General features: G+C 42.4%; 1 protein-coding gene across 2 annotated transcripts in view; it reads right to left on the reverse strand.

Moving 5' to 3' along the window:
* Nucleotides 1-19,622, reverse strand: part of PDSS2 (decaprenyl diphosphate synthase subunit 2) — a 304,415-nt gene that overhangs the window by 63,014 nt on the left and 221,779 nt on the right. For both annotated transcript variants that reach the window (XM_055135730.1, XM_004605703.2), the window contains exon 4: nucleotides 18,093-18,167. In XM_055135730.1, the coding sequence (XP_054991705.1) occupies nucleotides 18,093-18,167 (75 nt within the window). The remainder of the gene's footprint in view (nucleotides 1-18,092; nucleotides 18,168-19,622) is intronic.

The following is a 19,622-nucleotide window of genomic DNA, read 5'->3' on the forward strand; positions in this document are numbered from 1 at the left end:
GTTCTGCTTCAGGATGTGGTGCAGCAGCCCAGGAAGGAAGGTTGGGGACCAGACAGAGGTATTCAGGGGGATTTCTGTGGTTTGGAAGAAACTAGATGTTCGTTGTGAAGACCGAGAACGACGGAAATGGGTTTAGTGGGGATATATCTACCTAGACTTAGATATACTGAATCCGGATGCCTATGAGATGCTGGGAAAATACTGGGTAAACAGCTAAATATTTAGCGTGAGGGCGCAGGAGTGATCTGGGGTGGAGATATAAATCAGAACTCACTGGCATGGAGACAGCTGGTAATTGGAGGCTCAGGCCTCATTTTCTGAGTGCCTATGATCATCCCGTGATCGGAATGGTCTTCTATTAAGCAATTTACATGCTTGACAGCAGCGTGTCACCTCGCTGGCAAATAAACTGCCTTTTAAGATATTTTTCTGTGATAGCCGTCAGTGAATGACCTAGAGCATCACTAAATGGTGAACAAATTCAATTCAAACGTTTAGCAAAGAAAAACACTGGCACACCAGACCCACTCTAAACTGGAGAGCTACTGAAAGGAAGGAACTTTTAGGTACTAATTCTCTCTTAGCCACGATTAGCTTTTTTGCCCTCTCAAGAGTGATATTGAAATTCAACTTTACCACATTTGCATACTGAATTGAACAGCCCTATATTTAATCTCTAATACGTTTATTCATAATGCATTTGTTTCCTTTTAAATAAAACACTCTGTAGATTAAAAAAAACCCTAGTTCTACTTCTTGAAGATGGCAGCAGTCACAAAGGTGTTTCAATGTATTATTCTTTAAAGTATGTGTCTGTCATATGTACCTCTGTGTGCTTGATATATTTTATAATGAAAGATTTAAACCATACTCAATGGTTTTTAAATATGAATAAATCCAACACTTTTATTTGCAATGAATGATTTAAATGGTGTCTATGAAAAAGTATGTTAGCAAAATTATAGGCATTTATTATCACTACCAGCAGCATCTTCAAAGTCCTGGATATGTGAATGATATAAAGTTGAACAGATGCCCGGTGAACAATAAAACATGACATGGCATGTTTTATTAGCTCATTAATACATGCCTTGGGTACAACATGAGGGACAGGCTGTAAGTAAATGTAGCAATGAAATATACCCCAGAGTATCTTAATGTTTTTATAGAACATACATGGCTTAACTTTTTTGTTTTGTTTTGTTTTTTGGGTCATACCCGATGACATATAGGGGATACTCCTAGCTCTGCACTCAGGAATTACTCCTGGCGGTGCTGGGGGACCATATGGGATCCTGGGAATCGAACCCGAGCCAGCTGCGTGCAAGGCAAACACCCTATCTGCTGTGCTACTGCTTTAGCCCCCATGGCTTAACTTTTTTTTTTTAATTGAACCACCGTGAGAACAGTTACAAAGCTTTTAGCACTAAGTCTAAGTCATACAATGATCAAACACCCATCCCTTCAGCAGTGCACATGTTCCACCACCAAGTATATGCCCCCCTCCCACTCCCCACCCTACCTGTGTGGCAGATGATTTTCACTTTACTCTCTCTTTACTTTGATTACATTCAATTTACGACAGAAAACCCACTATTATTATTTGGAATTTTCCTCCCAACAATCAGACCTGCCGAAAACGCATCAATACATCATTTGTTTTTTATTGCTGATAATGAAGAACATATGATGTTGCATGGCTGCAAAAGCGGCTGCGCGGTTTTGGAATTCTGGTATTTTAGTAATTGAGTCCAGAGGTATTTCTGCCAACAGCCGCTGCGTTCCGAGATTGGTTTGTGTGCTTCTGGGATCATGGCTGTTAGAAATGGAGGAGCTGTTCGTGGGCGGCCTCTCAGAGTCTCAATTTGGTGGGGATCAGGGCTGGTTCTGCGCCAGCCCCCCTCCCCCCGCCAAAGCGAGATTTCCTGTGCGCCCCATCACTGCAAGCTCCTACCTCTCTGTCCACTTGGCTCTGAAAGGTGGCAGCCGCCATGCTGCCGCAAAGGGGAGAAGGCCGAGGGACAAAAACCCTTCCCCTCCCGGGGCTGCACGGGGCCATAGCTTAGTTCACAGTCCAGGAGTATATCTGCCAGCAGCAGATTTGTGTGACATGGCTTAACTTTTAAACTTCTTAAAATGTTTTTCATTTCAGCTAATTTTTGCATGTATATATATTTGAGACAGTTTTCACTTCAGAGAAAGAAAGATAAAATTTTCTTGTTTGTTTTGTTTGTTTTTGTTTTGGGGCCATACCTGATGGTGCTCAGGGCTTACTCCTGGTGCTGCACTCAGAGATCACCCTGATGGTTCTTGGGAACGACATGGGGCCTAGGGATCAAACCTCTGTTGGTTACAAGCAAAGCAAGTGCCCCGCCTGTTGGACTACCTCTCTAGCCCCAAGTCTGTGTGTGTGTGTGTGCACACATGTGTGTGTATGTGTGTGTGTGTGTGTAAACATTTGAATATGAACTCTCTTTATACCTTGCTAACTTTAGTTTCTCTGAACTCAAACTCACTGGTTCCCTCTTTCTGATGAATTTCCCTGCCCTCTTTACCAGTTTTTTATGGGAAGAATCTGAAAAAATTTTGGATTTGCTATCATTTGCTTCTGTCGCATGCACACAGGAAAACATTATATACACAGCACTGAGTCCTCTCTGCATGTTTGAGGCCTGGCTGCCTTCAGCATCATCCTGTCCCCACCAGGAAGCTCCTGATCAACCCATTAACCCAGGGGAAATAAATGGTCATTGATGTCCTTCATGGGGTGTGGCCAATGTCCCTAAGACAGAAATGTGTGTGTGTGTGTGTGAGTGTGAGTGTGTGTGTGTGTAGCGGGGAGAGGGGGAATTCACTATATGACCACATGGATAATCAACTTGTTTGGATTTATAACTCACTTTCTTTTTGTGATGCTCAGAGGTTACTCCTGGCTCTGCACGCAAGAATTATTCCTGTTGGTGCTCGGGGGACCATAAGGGATGCCAGGGATTGAACCCAGGTCTGCTGCATGCAAGGCAAATGCACTATCCACATTCTATGGCTCTGGCCCCTTATGACCCATTTTCACAGTGGCAAGACAATGGGCTCAGAGTGACTTACAATTCATGAGCCCAAACACAGACTTGCAAGGAAAAAGAACTCAAGACACAGAGAAAGGAAAATAAGGGAGAAAGGAAGTCGGGGGCTGCTGTGGCCAGTATGAGGACAGGCAGGAATAAGGAGCACATGGCTTGGAAGCCTGCCTCAAGTACAGGGGGAGAAGGCAGCTGGAATAGAGAAGAGATAACCAAGTGAATGACGGTTGGAGGGCTTTCTTGGGATGGGAGATGTGTGCTGAAAATAGATAAAGGACCAAACGTGATGGCCTCTCAGTATCTATTGCAAACCATGATGCCCAAAGTAGAGAGAGAGTAAGAAGGAAAGTGCCTGCCACAGAGGCAGGGGATGAGGTGGGGTATAAGAGGGACATTGGTGGTGGAAAATGCATACTGGTGGAGGGATGGGTCATACAATCACAGTATGATGGAAACTCAATCATGAAAGCTTTGTATCTCATGACGATTCAATCACTGTCATCCTGTTGCTCACTGATTTGTTCGAGCGGGCACCAGTAACATCTCTCATTGAGAGACTTATTGTTACTGTTTTTGGCATATCCAATATGCACGGGTAGCTTGCCAGGCTCTGCCGCGCGGGCTCGATACTCTCGGTAGCTTGCCGGGCTCTCTGAGAGGGGTGGAGAAATCGAACTCGGGTCGGCCGCGTGAAAGACAAAAAGTCAAACTGCTGTGCTATCGCTCCAGTCCGACGATTCAATAAAAAAAATTTTTTTAAGTAAAAAAAAACAAAAAAAAACAAGGAGTAGAAACCACAAGAGGATTAATGTACAAGACAAACTTTAAGAAAGCACCACAATTAAAGCCTCGATGTTGCCCTCCTGAAACTCCAAGCACCTAACCTCTGTCCTCCTCCGCTGGCAGAGGGGCTGGCATTTTCCTTGGTGGTTCTTTGCCCTGAAGGCGGGCTTGGTCCTCTGGCTAGAACAGAGGTTCCCAAATCTATTTGGATTACTGTCCCCATTGCACAAAACAATAACAACAACAAAACTCCCACCAACTGGCCCATTGGAAGTCTACCTTAAGAAAACAAACAGACAAGGCTGGAGAGACTATGCAGCAGATAAGGCAAATGCCTTACTTGTGGCAGATTGGGTTTGATCCCTGACCCTGCATATGGTTCTCTGAACCGTGCTGGCAGTGATCCCTGAGCACAGGGTTAGGAGTAAGTCCTGAGCACTGCTGGGTGGGAACACCCCCTATCCAAATAGAGAGAGAGAACAAACAGAAAGTGCCCCTCAATTGCACCTGAGGCTCCTATTGCCCATTCCCCACTTCCTCCACTCCCTATAATTCCAGCACCCTCTGGAAGGTGCTATCACTCTCTTTGGGAAACACTGGACTCGAAGGTTCATCCATAATTCTAATTGCATGCTTGGCCTAAATTCCCACATCCCTGGACACTGTGATTCCAGTGAACTTGGGTTCACTGTAGCAAAAGTGAACCCAATCTCAGTGGCTTCAGACAGCCTTTGTGTCATCACTCATGTACCCGTGGGTCAGCTGGGATGCAGCTGATCTAGGCTGGTGGCTGTTTCCTACAACATGTCTTAGGCTCACTGGAGATGCCGTGCCCATTTCCTAAAACATGAGTCTAGGCAGGAAATACTTTTCTTACAGTGATGGCAGAAGCACAGAGAGCGCCGTCTGTTGGGCAAAGCCAGCAAATGGCTGAGCCCAGTTTAAAGGCCTGTCAACACGCACTGGACATGTATATTCATTATCTACTGTAGTATAAGATACCAATGAAAGACTGCAATGGTTATATTCTGTAGACAAAGATTGTCTATATCTCTAATTCTTGTTTATTACTTTGAAAAACATTTTATTCAACTCTCTATACATGCATAACTATATATATATACATATATATACACACATATATGCAGATATACATTTTCCAGAGCTGGGTTCCAACTTAGGCTCTCATACATACAAGGCATGGTTTAGTACCACTGATCCACATCCCTGAGTTCTAAAATGCAATACATTTTGAGGGAAAATGCTGATTAGAATGTACTTACAAAACAAAAGACTATGACATGTGGCGGAGGATCAAAAAAAAGACTGGCATGTAAAGAAAAGATTAAAAGAAAGTGAGTGTTGACTTAATTCCACAAAATACTTAGTCAGAGAGTAATAAAACAGGAAGCACAAATTGTAAATCACGTGTGCATCACAGCGAGAATCCCGCTGAACTCCCGGGCTCCTGCCCTACGCTTGTTCCCACTGCCAACAATCCTGTCTCACACTTCACACCTGTGTTATTTCGACTCTTCCAGCTGGTTGCTCGGCTTCTAATTTCTTTACCTTCCAATTAACCCTATTCATAGCTTTTTTTTTTTTTTAAGGTAATTTCTGTTAAAGAACTTTTCATTGTGTAAGATCCTAAGGTGATTTCCTCCTGCCTACTATTTCAAATCCAGATGCCCCAGATCTCACAGAGATCTAGTGGCTGATTCACTGATCCTTTCTGAATGATTCTCTTCCCTCACAAGGCTCTGTGGCTCCAGCTCTGACCATCACTTTGTCTCCATCTAAGTTCTCCACATACGCGTTCTTGGCTTGTTTAGTATTGCTAAATACTAAAAGATTGCTAAATACTAAATACTAAAGGTATTCAGTACTTCACATGTACATCATCCTTCACATGATGGTACTGAGTAATACTGATCAAGCAGTCAGAGAGTAACAACTGGAGAACCTTAAAGAAAAACAGTCATTCCTTTCCTTAGTTTTAGGAGTCTCTGTATCCAAAGCTCCTTCATGTTTGGGCCATGATTTATTCCACCTGTCTGAATTTATTTCCAATCACTATTCTACCCATTTGCCATGTTCCAGCTGGGGAGACTTCGTTTGTTATTTTTTTTTTTTTTTTTTATCACACCTGGCAATGCTGAGGAGTTACTCCTCATTCCCGGCAAGCACCCTAATGGCTGTACTATCTGGCCTCTGGGAAGAATTTCCAGTTCCTTGGAAACATTAAGCAGGTTTTTACCTCAAGACTTTGGCCTGAGTATTGATTTTATAGCCTGCAACCCTCCTTCACTGCTGGTGGGAATGCCGACTGGTTCAGTCCTTTTGGAAAACAATATGGTCGCTTCTCAAAAAATTAGAAATCGAGCTCCCATTAGACCCAGCAATACCACTTTTGGGAATATATCCTGGAGAAGCAAAAAAGTATAGTCAAAATGACATCTGTACCTGTATGTTCATCGCAGCACTGTTTATAATAGCCAGAATCTGGAAAAAACCAGAATGCCCGAGAACAGATGACTGGTTAAAGAAACTTTGGTATATCTACACTATGGAATACTATGCAGCTGTCAGAAAGGATGAAGTCATGAATTTTGCATATAAGTGGATCAACATGGAAAGTATCATGCTAAGTGAAATGAGTCAGAAAGAAAGAGGCAGACACAGAAAAATCGCACTCATTTGTGGAATATAAAATAGAATAGTAGCAATAAGTACCAGGAGTCCTGTTCCACGGCTTGGAAGCTGACCTCACATGCTGGGGGAGAGGGCAGCTCAGATAGAGATGGGAACAGCAACAAAAGTGCAGTGGAGGATCCACTCAGGATAGGAGAGGTGGGTTGAAAGCAGACTATAGATTGAACAGGATGGCTACCCAGTATCTCCATTCAAACCATAACACCCAAAAGGAGAGAGAGAACACTAAGGAACTCCCTGTCATGGTGGTGGTGGGGGGGGCCCCCGGATAGCACGGGGGCCCCCCCGGGAAGGGAGGGACCCTGGGGCCATTGATGGAGGAAAATGGGCACTGGTTGAGGAATGGGTACTCGAGTATTGTATGACTGTAACACAGGCACGAAACTCTGTAACTGCACTCTCACGGTGACTCATTAATAATAATTAAAAAAAGACTTTGGCCTGAGTTGTTTCCTTTACTTTTGGGGGGTGTGGGAAGGGGAGGAACTGGGCTACCCTACGCAGTACTCAGGAGCTATTCCTGGCTCAGTTCTCAAGAGTGACCACTGATGGAGTTTGGGGGATTACAGTGGTGCCGAGGATCAAATCAGAGTAGGTTGAGTGCAAGGCTAGTACCCGACTCCACTACTATCTCTTAGGCTGCTGTTTCCTCTTCTTGTAATGCTTTTTCCCTCTTTTTTTTCTCGCACTCATTTTACACAATTGCTTTTCGCTGACTTAACTCAAAAGTTACTTCCTCAGAGAGGACTTCTATGACATCCAATCCAAAGTATTAGAAGATCTAAAGTAGTTCCTTCCACCCTTCACTATCACGGCTCACTGTCTAGTCCTTTTCTGTGTAATATCACTATCAGTTACTTTTATTTGTTTATTTATTGTGTGTTTGCTTCTAGAGGCCTCTCCACTATGACACAAATTCTATGAGGGCAGAAATGTCTTGTCCACTATGTACTTGTACTGCTAGTGTCTGACACATAACAGGTGCTGATCAGTTAAATGCACAAACAAATGTGACATCCAGTCAACACACAAATTAATCTCCTACTCCCAATATACCTCAACAATTTCTCCAACTTCACCTCTAAAGTCTCTTAAAAAACTCAACTTAAAAGAATTATCTCCTCCCAGGGAACTTACCTATATAATCAAGAAAGGAGAAACACTGAGGTTAATCAGAAATAATGAAGATAGAAACTGGTGAACTTGAATTATGCCAATAGAAATTTTCTGATGTAAAGTGCAAAGAGAAATACATGGAAAAATGAATACAGCACTAGTCAGCTCTGAGATAGCTTTAAGAAGCCTGTTATACAAGTAATTGGAGTTCCTCTGAAAGAGGGAAAGACAACTATAATGAACAATGAAAAATAATGAAAAAAAGAGATAATGAAAATATAGTGAAAGATTAAAAATTTTTGATAAAAATAATAAGCTCACAGATCTAAATCTGAATCTAAAACATTCAGTGAAGCTCAAGCACAAGAAACATGAAAAAATGATGCCGAAACACATCATAATCCAGTGGCAAAGAGAGTATCTTAAAAATCAGAAAAATGCAGATGGGACGAAAGATAAAGATGCCAGCAATTTTCCTTGTTGGACGCCATGCAAATGAGAAGACAATGAAGCAACATCTTTGAGATACTGGAAGAAAACAAGTCTTGAATTCCATTTCCAATGCATAAATCTTTTAAAGACAAGATGGAAATACTTTTCAGACACACAGAAGCTGAAAGAATTAATCACCAGCAGACCTGCTCTATGAGCAATGATAAAAAAAATCTTTAAGGAAGAAGGAAAAATAATGCCATGTGGATATTTTAGATCAACAGTAAGAAATGAAGAGCAATGAAGATGAATTATGTAGGTAAAAATAAAAGACTTGAGGGGGCTCGGAGGAGGGCTCAGTGGAGCTCCTGCCTTGAAAATGTTAGGATACATGTTTGATGCCCTGTGCTGCCTGCATGGGATAAGCACACGGAGTAATACTGATGCCTGGGGCCCCGTCACACACACAATCACCATAACTAAAGATGCAACAGAAGGGTACCGCCATTCCTGGAGACCATCCCAATAAGCCCTGTGAGTATTACCACCAACATGCATAGGACTTTAGCATATCAAATCCAACACTACATAAAAAGAAGACTATATCACCACCAAGTGAGATACATCCCAGGAATGCAAGGCTGGTTTAATATTTGAAAATCTGTCAACTAATTCACCATATTAATGATTAAAGAGACCTCAGTGAGGGGGCCAAAAAACTAAAAAGAGGGCTGGAGCGATGGTATGGTGTGGATAGGGAATTTGCTTTGCACGTGGCCTACCCGGGTTCAATCCCGGCATCCCATATAGTCCCCCAAGCACCGCCAGGAATAATTCCTGAGTGCAGAGCCAGGAATAAACCTACCTGAGCACCGCCAGGTATGACCCAAAAAGGAAAAACAAAAAAGAAAAACAAAACCCTGAAAAGAGAGCGAGATATAATCAGTAGGTTGCAGAAAGAAAACAGAGGATCCAAAGCCAGTATTAATCCCTGATGAAATTTCTTTGGAAATTAGGAATAAAAGGGAACATCAGTAATTAAGAGCTATTCCAGAAGAGCCCTATAATTCATAAATTCACCTTACAGCTGATAGTAAAATGATTAATGTTTTTCTCTTACTGTTAGAGCATTCCCATTCTTAGCCCTTTAACATTACGTTAGAGGGTCCCAGATTGCGGGTTTGAAATGTGATTTTATGCTCCATAGAAAGGAACAAATTAGCTTGTTATGTCTGGTGACTGCTGACAGACGACTCTTCAGTCAGAGACAAGGACCCACTGATTATTCATAGGACAACAAGAAGCCTGAGCGTGAGTAGTGTGTTTGAAGGTAGGGGGGTTACCCTTGAGCCCAAGAATTGCAAGACCAATGCAGTTGGTGCAGAGAGATTCTGTGCCGTAAGTGGATTTGGTTTACAGTCCAAGAACACTGACTTTGGGGAATCAACCATTTTTCTAGCAAACAGTATGTTGAATAAGACTGGGAGTGATTGCTATGTTCACTGTTTTGACTGTGATGATAATTTCATTGGTATATACACATATCAAAACATATCAATCAAACTGCGCACTTTAAATATTGGCAGTTTATTGTACATCAATAAGACTGTCCAAAATAAAAGACAAACTTCCAAGCCTTGAGGGCCTTTCTACATCGTTAGTTTAACAAGTACTTTGTTGCCTGTATTAATGCATTCAGCGCTATTCTCGTACTGGGAATATAATGGTGACCGAAATCCCACTGCCCACTGTACTTTTCTTTCAGTACTTTTCTTTTAATTCTAAAATTAAATATAAGGAAAACATCAGAGGATGCCAAGTATGATGAAGATCAAGAGAATTAAGTAGGTGGCTACCTCAGATTGGATGTGAGAGGGTGATCTCTCTGAGGTTATATAACATACAGATTAAAAAGATCAACAGTGGCCAGCTATGTTGAAGTAGAAGAACCCCTGATTTCATTGCTTCTTCCTTCTTACTTGTTATTGGGCCCTAGCCAGCTGTGCTCACGGCTTCCTTCTGGCTCTGTGTTCAGGGATCGCTCCTGGTGGGGCTTGGGGAACCAGATCAGGTCCCAGGGATCAAACTAAGGTCAGCTGGGTGCAAGGCAAGAGCCCTACCTGCTGTACTATCTCTCTAGCCTTCAACTCTTCTTTCTTACCTCCAATCTCCCCTAACCATCCTCAGGATCACAGATGAATAAATTTTCCCAAAGGTTAATGTAATCATGTAATTCCTTTGCTTAAAAGTCTTCCATCTCGGGGGCTGGAGCTATAGCACAGCAGCTAGGGCGTTTGCCTTGCACACGGCCGACCCAGGTTCGATTCCCAACATCCCATATGGTCCCCTGAGCACTGCCAGAAGTAATTCCTGAGTGCAGAGCCAGGAGTAACCTCTGTGCATTGCCGGGTGTGACCCAAAAAGAAAAAAAAAAGTCTTCCATCTCTCTAGCATCTCATTTATTTATTATATTAGCTCTACACTCTGGCATTGAGTCTTCATGCCTATGACAAAATTTACCTTTCCAGAGCCAGAGAGACAGCACAGGGGTTAAGGTGCTTGCCTTGCATGTAGCTGATCCTGGTTTGATCCCCAGCATTGAATATGATCCCCTGAACAATGCCAGGAGTAATCCCTGGTCACCTCTGAGTGTGGATTCAAATAAAATAAATAAATAAATAAATTCAAATCTACCTTTCCAGTCCTCTCATTGTTCTTTTATTCTTACAAGGAGGAAACCTTGATCTTAAGCACATGCCTTTATTTTCGATCCTGCTGTTTTCTCTGCTTGGAATGCCATCCTTCTCCAACAACATTCATTCTTCTCAACTTCAAGTGTCTGTCTCAGATGCCACAATTTCCTTGATGTCCTTTCTTAGATCCCCATGGTGACTTTTTCACATTTCCCTCAGTGGGCAAAACTTCTCAGTGTTGTACTGAGAAGTTGTCAAAATTCATCCTGCTTATCTTCCAACCGTATTTTACTTGGTAGCATAGGGCTTTGTAGGTGGGAGACAATTTATAATTTCCTAATGGACTGGATTATCATAACTTTAAATTTTACTTAAAAGCTTCCAGAGATTTTAGGGATGATAAGCATAAAGATCAAACAAAAAAAAAATAGATGTGATTTTGCCTCATTAAATCACAGCCCTATTCCTCATAAGCAAATACTCTACTGAAAGTTTGGAGTGTCCCTGGAGAAATATAAAATGACTCTTCACAATTTCAGTAACTTAAAACCAGTTCTCGTGAGTTGGATTCTCTGTAAAACCTTTTCACTCTCTTGAGAATGAGTCAATGAGAGCAGAGACTCTCTGCAGAGAGGAAGCATTGTTCCCCATTTCAACAACAATATCTCAAGAAGTATTACAGGAGGGAAGTGTGAAAAAGTCACCACAGGGATGAGTGATGCTGAGGCTCTTCATCAGATGCCCAAGGAAGGAACAGGAATTGGCAGGAAATGAAGAAATCAGAAAAAGATGTCCTGGGTCCTTAAGACTACCTCTGGCTCTAATGATTTAGTCGAACGCATCACAGTGTTGAATTCCCAGCGTTAGTTCTTAACAGCAAAAGGTCACCACAAGAAACCAGCAAAAGGAAAAGGATGCTTGGGGTAGCAGTCAGGAGGAAGGCAGGTAGGTGCCAGTTCCTCGGTCTCCTATAGCAGGAGTGCAGGATGTGCTGGATTCCTTCCCGGGTAAACACATGAGCGTGAACACACAGGAAGTGCGGTCATTGGGAGAGGCAGTGGAGACATGGAGGTTCTCTGACCAAATAGGACACTTCTGCAACTCGGGCCCAGACTCCAGAATGCCAGAAGGCAAGCAGGTGTTCAAGAACAAGCAACATGGTTTGCAGATACAGGGAGCTGCCTTGTTAGAGACAGGTGCAAACACTCCCCACGGCCATGCTCCCAGGTGCCCAAGCCACAGACCAATCTTGGGGAGGTCAGAAATTCTTTGCTGCACAGGGACAGATTGGGAATATTCTCTTTTGATTTTCTTATTTTGTTTTGGGGCCACACCTGGCAGTGCTCAGGGTTTACTCCTGGCTGTGTGTGAGATCACTCTAGCAGTGCTGGCTGACCGTGTATGGTACCAGGGATATAAACTGGGCATGGCCATGTGCAAGACAAGCACCTTCTTTTTTTTTTTTTTTTGATAGTGAATCACTGTGAGGTACAGTTACATACTTACAAACTTTTGTGTTTGCATTTCAGTCATACAATGATCAAGTACCCGTTCCTCCACCAGTGCCCATTCTCCACCACTATTGATCCCAGTATCTCTCCCACCACTCCCACCCCACCGCCCCCACCCCACCCCCCACCCCACCCCCCACCCTACTCAGCCTCTGTGCAGGGCGTTCCCTTTAAACAAGCACCTTCTTCTGTCACTCCAGCTCTATATTTTCATTTTTTAAAAATGAACATGTATTTACCTTTCTAACTCAAGAAAAGTTTATAATGAATAGATAAGTAGGTTAAAATTAAATAAAGCACAATTTTTCTATTGAATGTTTAATTAGCTAACAAAAAAGATGGGGAGAGAGAAATTATAAACACTAAAGATAGCATGATGACTAAAATTTTTGTTTTTGTTCTCTGGGCTTTGAGGGGTGGGATGGGTCCACTCCTAGTAGTGCTTGGGGGCTAATTTCTGGCTCTGTGCTCAGAAATGACCTCTGGTGGTACTCCGGAGACCATGTGTGGTGCTGGGGATTTGAATCAAGGTTGCGGCTAACATAGTGGCACACAAGGCTTACTTCCTGTAGCATCTCTCCAGCTGCACAATGACTAATTATTTTTATTATTGTTATTTTTTTTTTAAAGAAAGGAATGGTTCTACAGACAAGCAAGTGCAAAACTAAAAGACCATCTTACAATGGCTGGGATAAAGGATGAATTTCCTAATTTACTGGGAATGGGTACACAGCCATAACTTACTTTACAATCTGCTAAGTGTTACTAACATAAAATCACATACATTTTCATAGTTTGCAGGTGGATTAGGTAATTACAGATTTCTCCTGGAGAAAGAGGAGGAGGTAGATTTCGTTTCCATTCCTCTCCCTTTGCTCCAATGCATCTGCCCAAGTCACACAGATACAATGCCACAGAAAGCTATTTTTGCATTCCCCAGATTCTCCATCACTGCAGTAAGTAGCCCTATAGGAAACAGACTGCTATTGTATCCTCAGCTCCCGAGAGAGATGAAATGGTTTGCAGCTTATTTTAAATCACAAAGCAATTCTTTTGTGGCTGAACTGGCCCCAGGGTATGGAGGTGGTGCAACTCCCTCCCACATGACCCCCCACTTGTGGCTGCTTCCCAGTCTGCCAGGATGTGAAAATCTGAGGTGTGTGTGTGGGGGGCGGGCGGGGGAGTACTTATGGGCGGGGCACTTGCTCAGCTTCAAAAGGGGCTCCAGAGCCAAGTAAAGAAAACCAGATTCCCAACAGCCCACTGCAATGGCAAAGAAGGCAGGACTGGGGGGAGAAGAAAAAAGCAAACAACCAGAATCTTTCTGGAAGGGGAGGGAAAGGGGGATAAGCAAAAATGGTCGTGGGGGGGCACAAACAGCGTCATCAAGAAGCTCTTCCACTGCTTTAGACCAAGGATGCCGGGTTTTTGTTTGTTATAAAAACAAACAAAACAAACAGCTCTTTCAAGGATGGGGCTATATTCAGAAATGTAACCACTTGAAAGAAAAAGAGGCTTAAGTGCCTTTGAAGGACAGTGTTTGGGGAGGTGTGTGTGGGGGGTAAAGGGAAAGAATCCAGATGAATAAACTTGATTAAGAATTGGCTACTCAAGTCAGCAACTGGTGCATACTAAGCCACTGGTCCTATAGAATCAACAGTCTTCCAAAAACTTTGTGGCTTTTTATTTTATCTATCCCAGAAAGAGGCAGATCACAGAGTACTTGAAGCCAGAAAATCTGGGTTGAGATGGTGTCACTGTCAAACACTCATTGACCATTTCCGGACACCATGCTGCTGCTATGTGTCATTTCTGAACTTTAGGCCTGTCCTCAGTAGAATGGATGGACCGATAAAAGTCACCCTGTCCCAAGGCGACTGATGGGAAAGTAAGTATAAGCAAAATGTGGTGCTAGTTAGGCAATTATTGTTGTCACTGACAAGCGAGCCAGACAAACAGAAAGTGCTTCATGCAGGCTTTCCAAATTGTTAATGAACAGGATTAACTACAGCGGACAAATGGTAAGAGTGGATAGATAAATCAAGAACCCCCCAAACAAACAATATCTTCACTGAAAATTGAACATATATTTAGCAAAATATTAGTGTTTTTTTATGAAACCAAGTTGAACATCTTGGAAGTATCGAAAAAGGCAATGCTTCAATTGCCAAAGAGGTCATTACAGCGCTGAAGAAACAGTACAAGGGGTAAGACACTTGCAAAGAAGTGATTCCCAGACACAGAACCAATGCAAGCCCCAGGCACAGCGGGAGTGAGGGGATAGAGGAGTGTCCTCACTCACCACCACACAACCCCTCTCCCCCCTCCCCGCCCCTTCCCATTAGGTTACTACTTTCAGCCTACGTGGTGGGGTGGGATCTTAGGAAAGGCCAAGCGAGACCAACAAGTCAGATTTCGCAAAGGCACAGAAAGGAGCATGAGGAGAGCTTGGGGCCTGGCCCAGTGCCTAAGAGCACCCAGTTATTCCAGATGTGCTCAGCCTGGCAGCTCTGGTGCCACGACAGGGTGTGAGCTCAGTCAGGTGTATGTGAGCCTTGCAACTGTGAGCCCTGCAACTCGAGTGTGCGACCTTCCCAGCACACACCAGGTCTGAGTGTGCAGACACCGCAACTAGAGGTGTGACTCTGGTCACCAGAACAACAGCAACAAATGGAAAGGGAGAAAGAGTGAGCACTGGATTGAAAATTTCAACTAACATATTGAGTGACTGGGGGCAAATTCATGTTTTCTTTTTTTGTGTGTGTGTGTGGGGGGCACACCCAGCAATGCTCAAAGTTCTTTCTGGCTCTGTGCTTAGGTTGTGAGGAATTGGCCCAGGACAGACTGTAGGAATTAATTTAGGCATCGCAAAATAACTGTTTTTTCTGCCCCTAAGCAAGGAACTCGGATACAGGCACCCCGAGTTGCAAGTCGCGAGAAGGGTGGTCAGACCAGATAACCAGATGTCACAAGACCCCTGACTGTCCTAAAACCCAGGACATTCCTGACACTGACACAAATGCTGATCTCTGAAACTATAGGCTAAGGAGTGATGTCCTTCTAAATGGATTGGTTAGGAAAGTATGTATCATTACAAATCTATTGGCTATGAAACGCGCGGGCTCTGCTGTAACGGTTGGGGAAGGCCTATATAAGATCTCCTTTGGAGAAGCTCGGGGGTCTTGCCCAACCTGCTGGACCTGTGTGTTCCTGTAGGCGGCTGGACCCTGGCTAGCCAGTCTTACAATAAACCCTGCTTGCTGTTTGCAGTCTCTGGAGTCTCTTTGTCGTTATAGGGAGATCTCGATGCTTGCGGGAGCATGTGGGGTCTCAGGGTCAGCCACTAGCAAGGCAAGTACTCTACTATCACTATAGCCCAGAAAACTGACTTTTTTTTTTCTAAATCTCAGTCTTATATGTATAAAATGGGGATAACAGGAGTACTTGCTAGTAGGACATCTGTAAAGATTAAGTGGAAAAGACATAAGCAAATATCAATGTATGTGCTTAGTAGTCATCATTTTTTTGTTTTGTTTTGAGGTCACACCAGGCAGTACTATATCTCATTGCATAATCATCATACCCTGTTTGTTTTTTTTTAAAGTAATACTGGCACATACATAAAAGCTTCATATAATGGTTGCACCCCACTTTCCTGCAAAAAACAAAGTGAAATAGGGCCAGGGTGATAGTGATAGTACAGTGGGTAAGGTGCTTGCATTGCACGCAACCAACCAAGGTTCAATTCCTGGCACCACATATGGTCCCCTGAGCACCGCCAGGAGTGATCCCTGAGTGCAGAGCCAGAAGTAAGCCCTGAGCACTGCCAGTGTGGCCAAAAAATAAAACCAAACAACACACACACATGTGAAATATGGAAATATGTATGGACTCCTAGCTCAGTGCTCAGAGGACCATGTGGACCTGGAGATCAAACCTGGGCATCCTTCATGTAAAGCATGCACTCAATTTGCTGAGCCATCTCTTGGGTTGAGCTATGACCTTACCAGAGCATATGTATATGTGTGTGTGTGTGTATGTGTGTGTGTATGCATGTAAACACACACACACACACACACACACAAAGAGGTTTCTGTATTCCAAACTGCACCAGGGTTCATCTATTTTATAGTCTGGCATTGACTGCAAGTCATTATAACTAACAATGGGATAATTTTGCGAAACTCATCAAAAGACTCACTGTGGCCATATACTCTGCAGGGGCCCTCATGCCAACAGCGGTTTAAGTGAAGTTAGATATACATACTGGGAACTGTGGTTCCCTAAAGCAAATGTTAGCAGCTATCCAAGAGATAGTGTTCTGAGCTCACGAACCACTCCCGGCTTTAACCAGGGTCCCTGGGTTATACTTTAAAATTTCTTATTCAAGTTGCTCATGCCCTGTGTTTCACTTCTAGTAAAATTTGTCTTTCTTAAAATGGAAATGTCAGAGTTCAAGATGTAGATATGGGGGAAGGGGAGGCTGGGGGTGATGGAAGGGAAACTGGGGACACTGGTGCTGTGGAATGTACACTGGTGGAGGGATGGGTGTTAGAACATTATATGAATGAAATCTACTCATAAGCAGATTTGTAAAGGTCTATCTCACAGTGAGTCAATTAAATAAAAACTTAAAAAAAGAAAAAATGTGCACTGGTGAAGGAATGGGTATTGGATTATTCTATGACTAAAACCTAATCATGAATAACTTTATAACTGTGTATCTCACTGTGGTTCAATGAAAAAAAATTTTTTTTGGCTTTTTTTTTGGGGGGGGGGGTCACACCTGGCGATGCAAGGGGTTGGTTACTCCTGGCTTTGCACTCAGGAATTACTCCTGGTGGTGCTCAGGGGACCATATGAGATGCTGGGAATCCAGCAACCCAGGCTGGCCACATGCAAGGCAAATGCCCTACCCGCTGTACTATCGCTCCAGCTTGTATAAAATTTTTTTTTTTAAATAAAAGGAAAAAAGAAAAGATGTAGATACAAACACCCAATCCCCTATCCCTACCACCACCTCCATCCCCTATAACTCAGAGTGAGTGAAATCTTGCAAATACAGAAGTGAAAAAAAAACTTAGAATAATGAGACACTAGAAGACAGGAACCCTTAATAGTAGTATGGACCACAGGAAATGACAGTGGCGATCAATGAAGCAATCACTTATATTTAATATCCTACTGAAAGAAAAGAACTGTCTTTTAAAGAAATGAAACCTAACCCTTCTTGAGCTGTCCTGCTAAATGAGTCAAAAATTTTAATTCTAGATCCAGAACATAAATCAAAATAGTCCAACGGTGCAACCCTCCTACTTCTTCTCGGAGAGAGTGTAATAACGCAGCACATTCTGGATCTCGACTACAAAGGACATGCTTCCCTCACGCTGCCAACAGCTGTCTTCTTGGGATGGTGTCCACTTTCCTGGGCCCCGAGCTCCTTCCTCCGGAGTATGCTGAGCCCGGCCACCCCAGCACAAGTCACTCTTGCAGCCACATATGGGGTGGCAGCCCAGCAGCCTTTGCCCGGGCTGCTGCGGATCAAACAGACTGTGAATCCAGCCAGAGGATAAGAGGTTGTTTTAATTGGCTAAATGGGCTATGTACTAAGCGTATGGCCATGCATTTGTAGCCAAAACAGTAATCTAAAAAAAAATGTCACATGCAATTTAAACACAAAACAAGAATGACATTTTTCGCTCGCCAATTCTAGTTTTTGCCACGAGGGCTTTTAACCTCATATTTTATAATGACTGCCAGAGTCTTACCTTGGCTGAAGTAGAATTTTCATGGTATACTCCTTGTACCAAGTCCATAAGAGCACTTGCTATAAGCTCCACGACCTAAAACAAAAACAAAAGAAAAAAATGCAATAGAGAATTTGTATTTCCTTTTTAAAAAAACACCCCACAACAGCTTCAAAAGAATCAGTAATAAGGTACCATTTATGCCTGATTAGGGTGGGGGGCTGGGGGGAACCCCTCAGGGTAATATCTGCAAAGATCCCAGCAAATGGCTATTGTCCACCTGGATATTAGAACTGTGATCCAATTATTTTTGGCAATAATTTCAGCAAAAGGAAATCTTATGAGCACAGAATTTAACTCATACAACAAAAACCCAGTAATGACCCTTCTGAACATCAGTTTAACTTTCTGATAACAAATGAAATCTTAATCCAATTTATTTTCTGTACATTTATTTCTATCAGGTGGATACTTTTTTCAATATCCCCACTCTGGGAGCCATTACAATGCTAATTTCTATGCTTAATTCGGAAATAAAAGCAAAAAAGCAAAAGAATGGTTAAGCTTTCACATGGGCTCATTCTGTTGTGCTTAAAATACACAGTGGATATATTTGGTGTAGGACCTCTAGGTCAAATGTACCATAAACACTGGAAATTTTTACAAAACAACAAGATTGAAATTGTGCTAAAAAAATCTGTATTATTTTCAAGGCTTAGGCTATTAAAAAAAATCAAGTAAAACCAAAGTTTTGAACTTGCTCCAGCATGTAAAATATGCAGAAAATGGTAAACAGTGTCTCCAAAGCTATTGCATGATTTGGCATTTTCTTTTGGTATAAATCATCTTAATTCAAGAGGATAAAACAGTGGTATTTATTATAACATTTAATGCAGCCATTTCAAACCTTAATTCCTCAAGGCAATCCCGTTTGCTTAAGAAGTCAATATCATGTGTATTTGGCTTTGTATATATGCAGTCTTATATCTGATTCCTACTCTTTGCTTCCTAAAATTTAGCTCAGTTCTGATTGAATTAAGGGATTTTGTTTCAGCTTTTATCATTCTTGTAACTGAAGACATTATTAAGCCAGGGGAATAGACCCTAACAACAAGATACTTCAATCTCAGGTACCCTGGATTTAATAAACATTTTCTTACAGGCAAATTACATTAATTTACTAAAAAGACGTGCTTTAAAATTTTAACACATGAGCATTTATCTCCAAATTTCTATTTACATTCATACTGACTCCACAACACACACAGGATGGCTGATAATGGAAATTTTGTTGATTAAAGGCATTTTACTTTCTAGCTTCGCAGATGGGTTAATTTGTAAAACCTATACAAAGTCTTTTTTTTTTTTTTTTAATCACATTGCCCTTTAGGTAACCAAATACTTAAGAAATATTGTAGCAATATGAGCTGCAGAGGAACTGGAAGGACAATGATCCTACAGTATTACCAGATGTGTTGAGTTATTTAAATGGGGAAGAGAGAAAAATGAATGGATTTTTTTCCCCTGAAGGTATCAGATAAGCCCTATTCC

This window comes from Sorex araneus, chromosome 4, assembly GCF_027595985.1.
Source record: "Sorex araneus isolate mSorAra2 chromosome 4, mSorAra2.pri, whole genome shotgun sequence".
Lineage (NCBI taxonomy): Eukaryota > Metazoa > Chordata > Mammalia > Eulipotyphla > Soricidae > Sorex > Sorex araneus.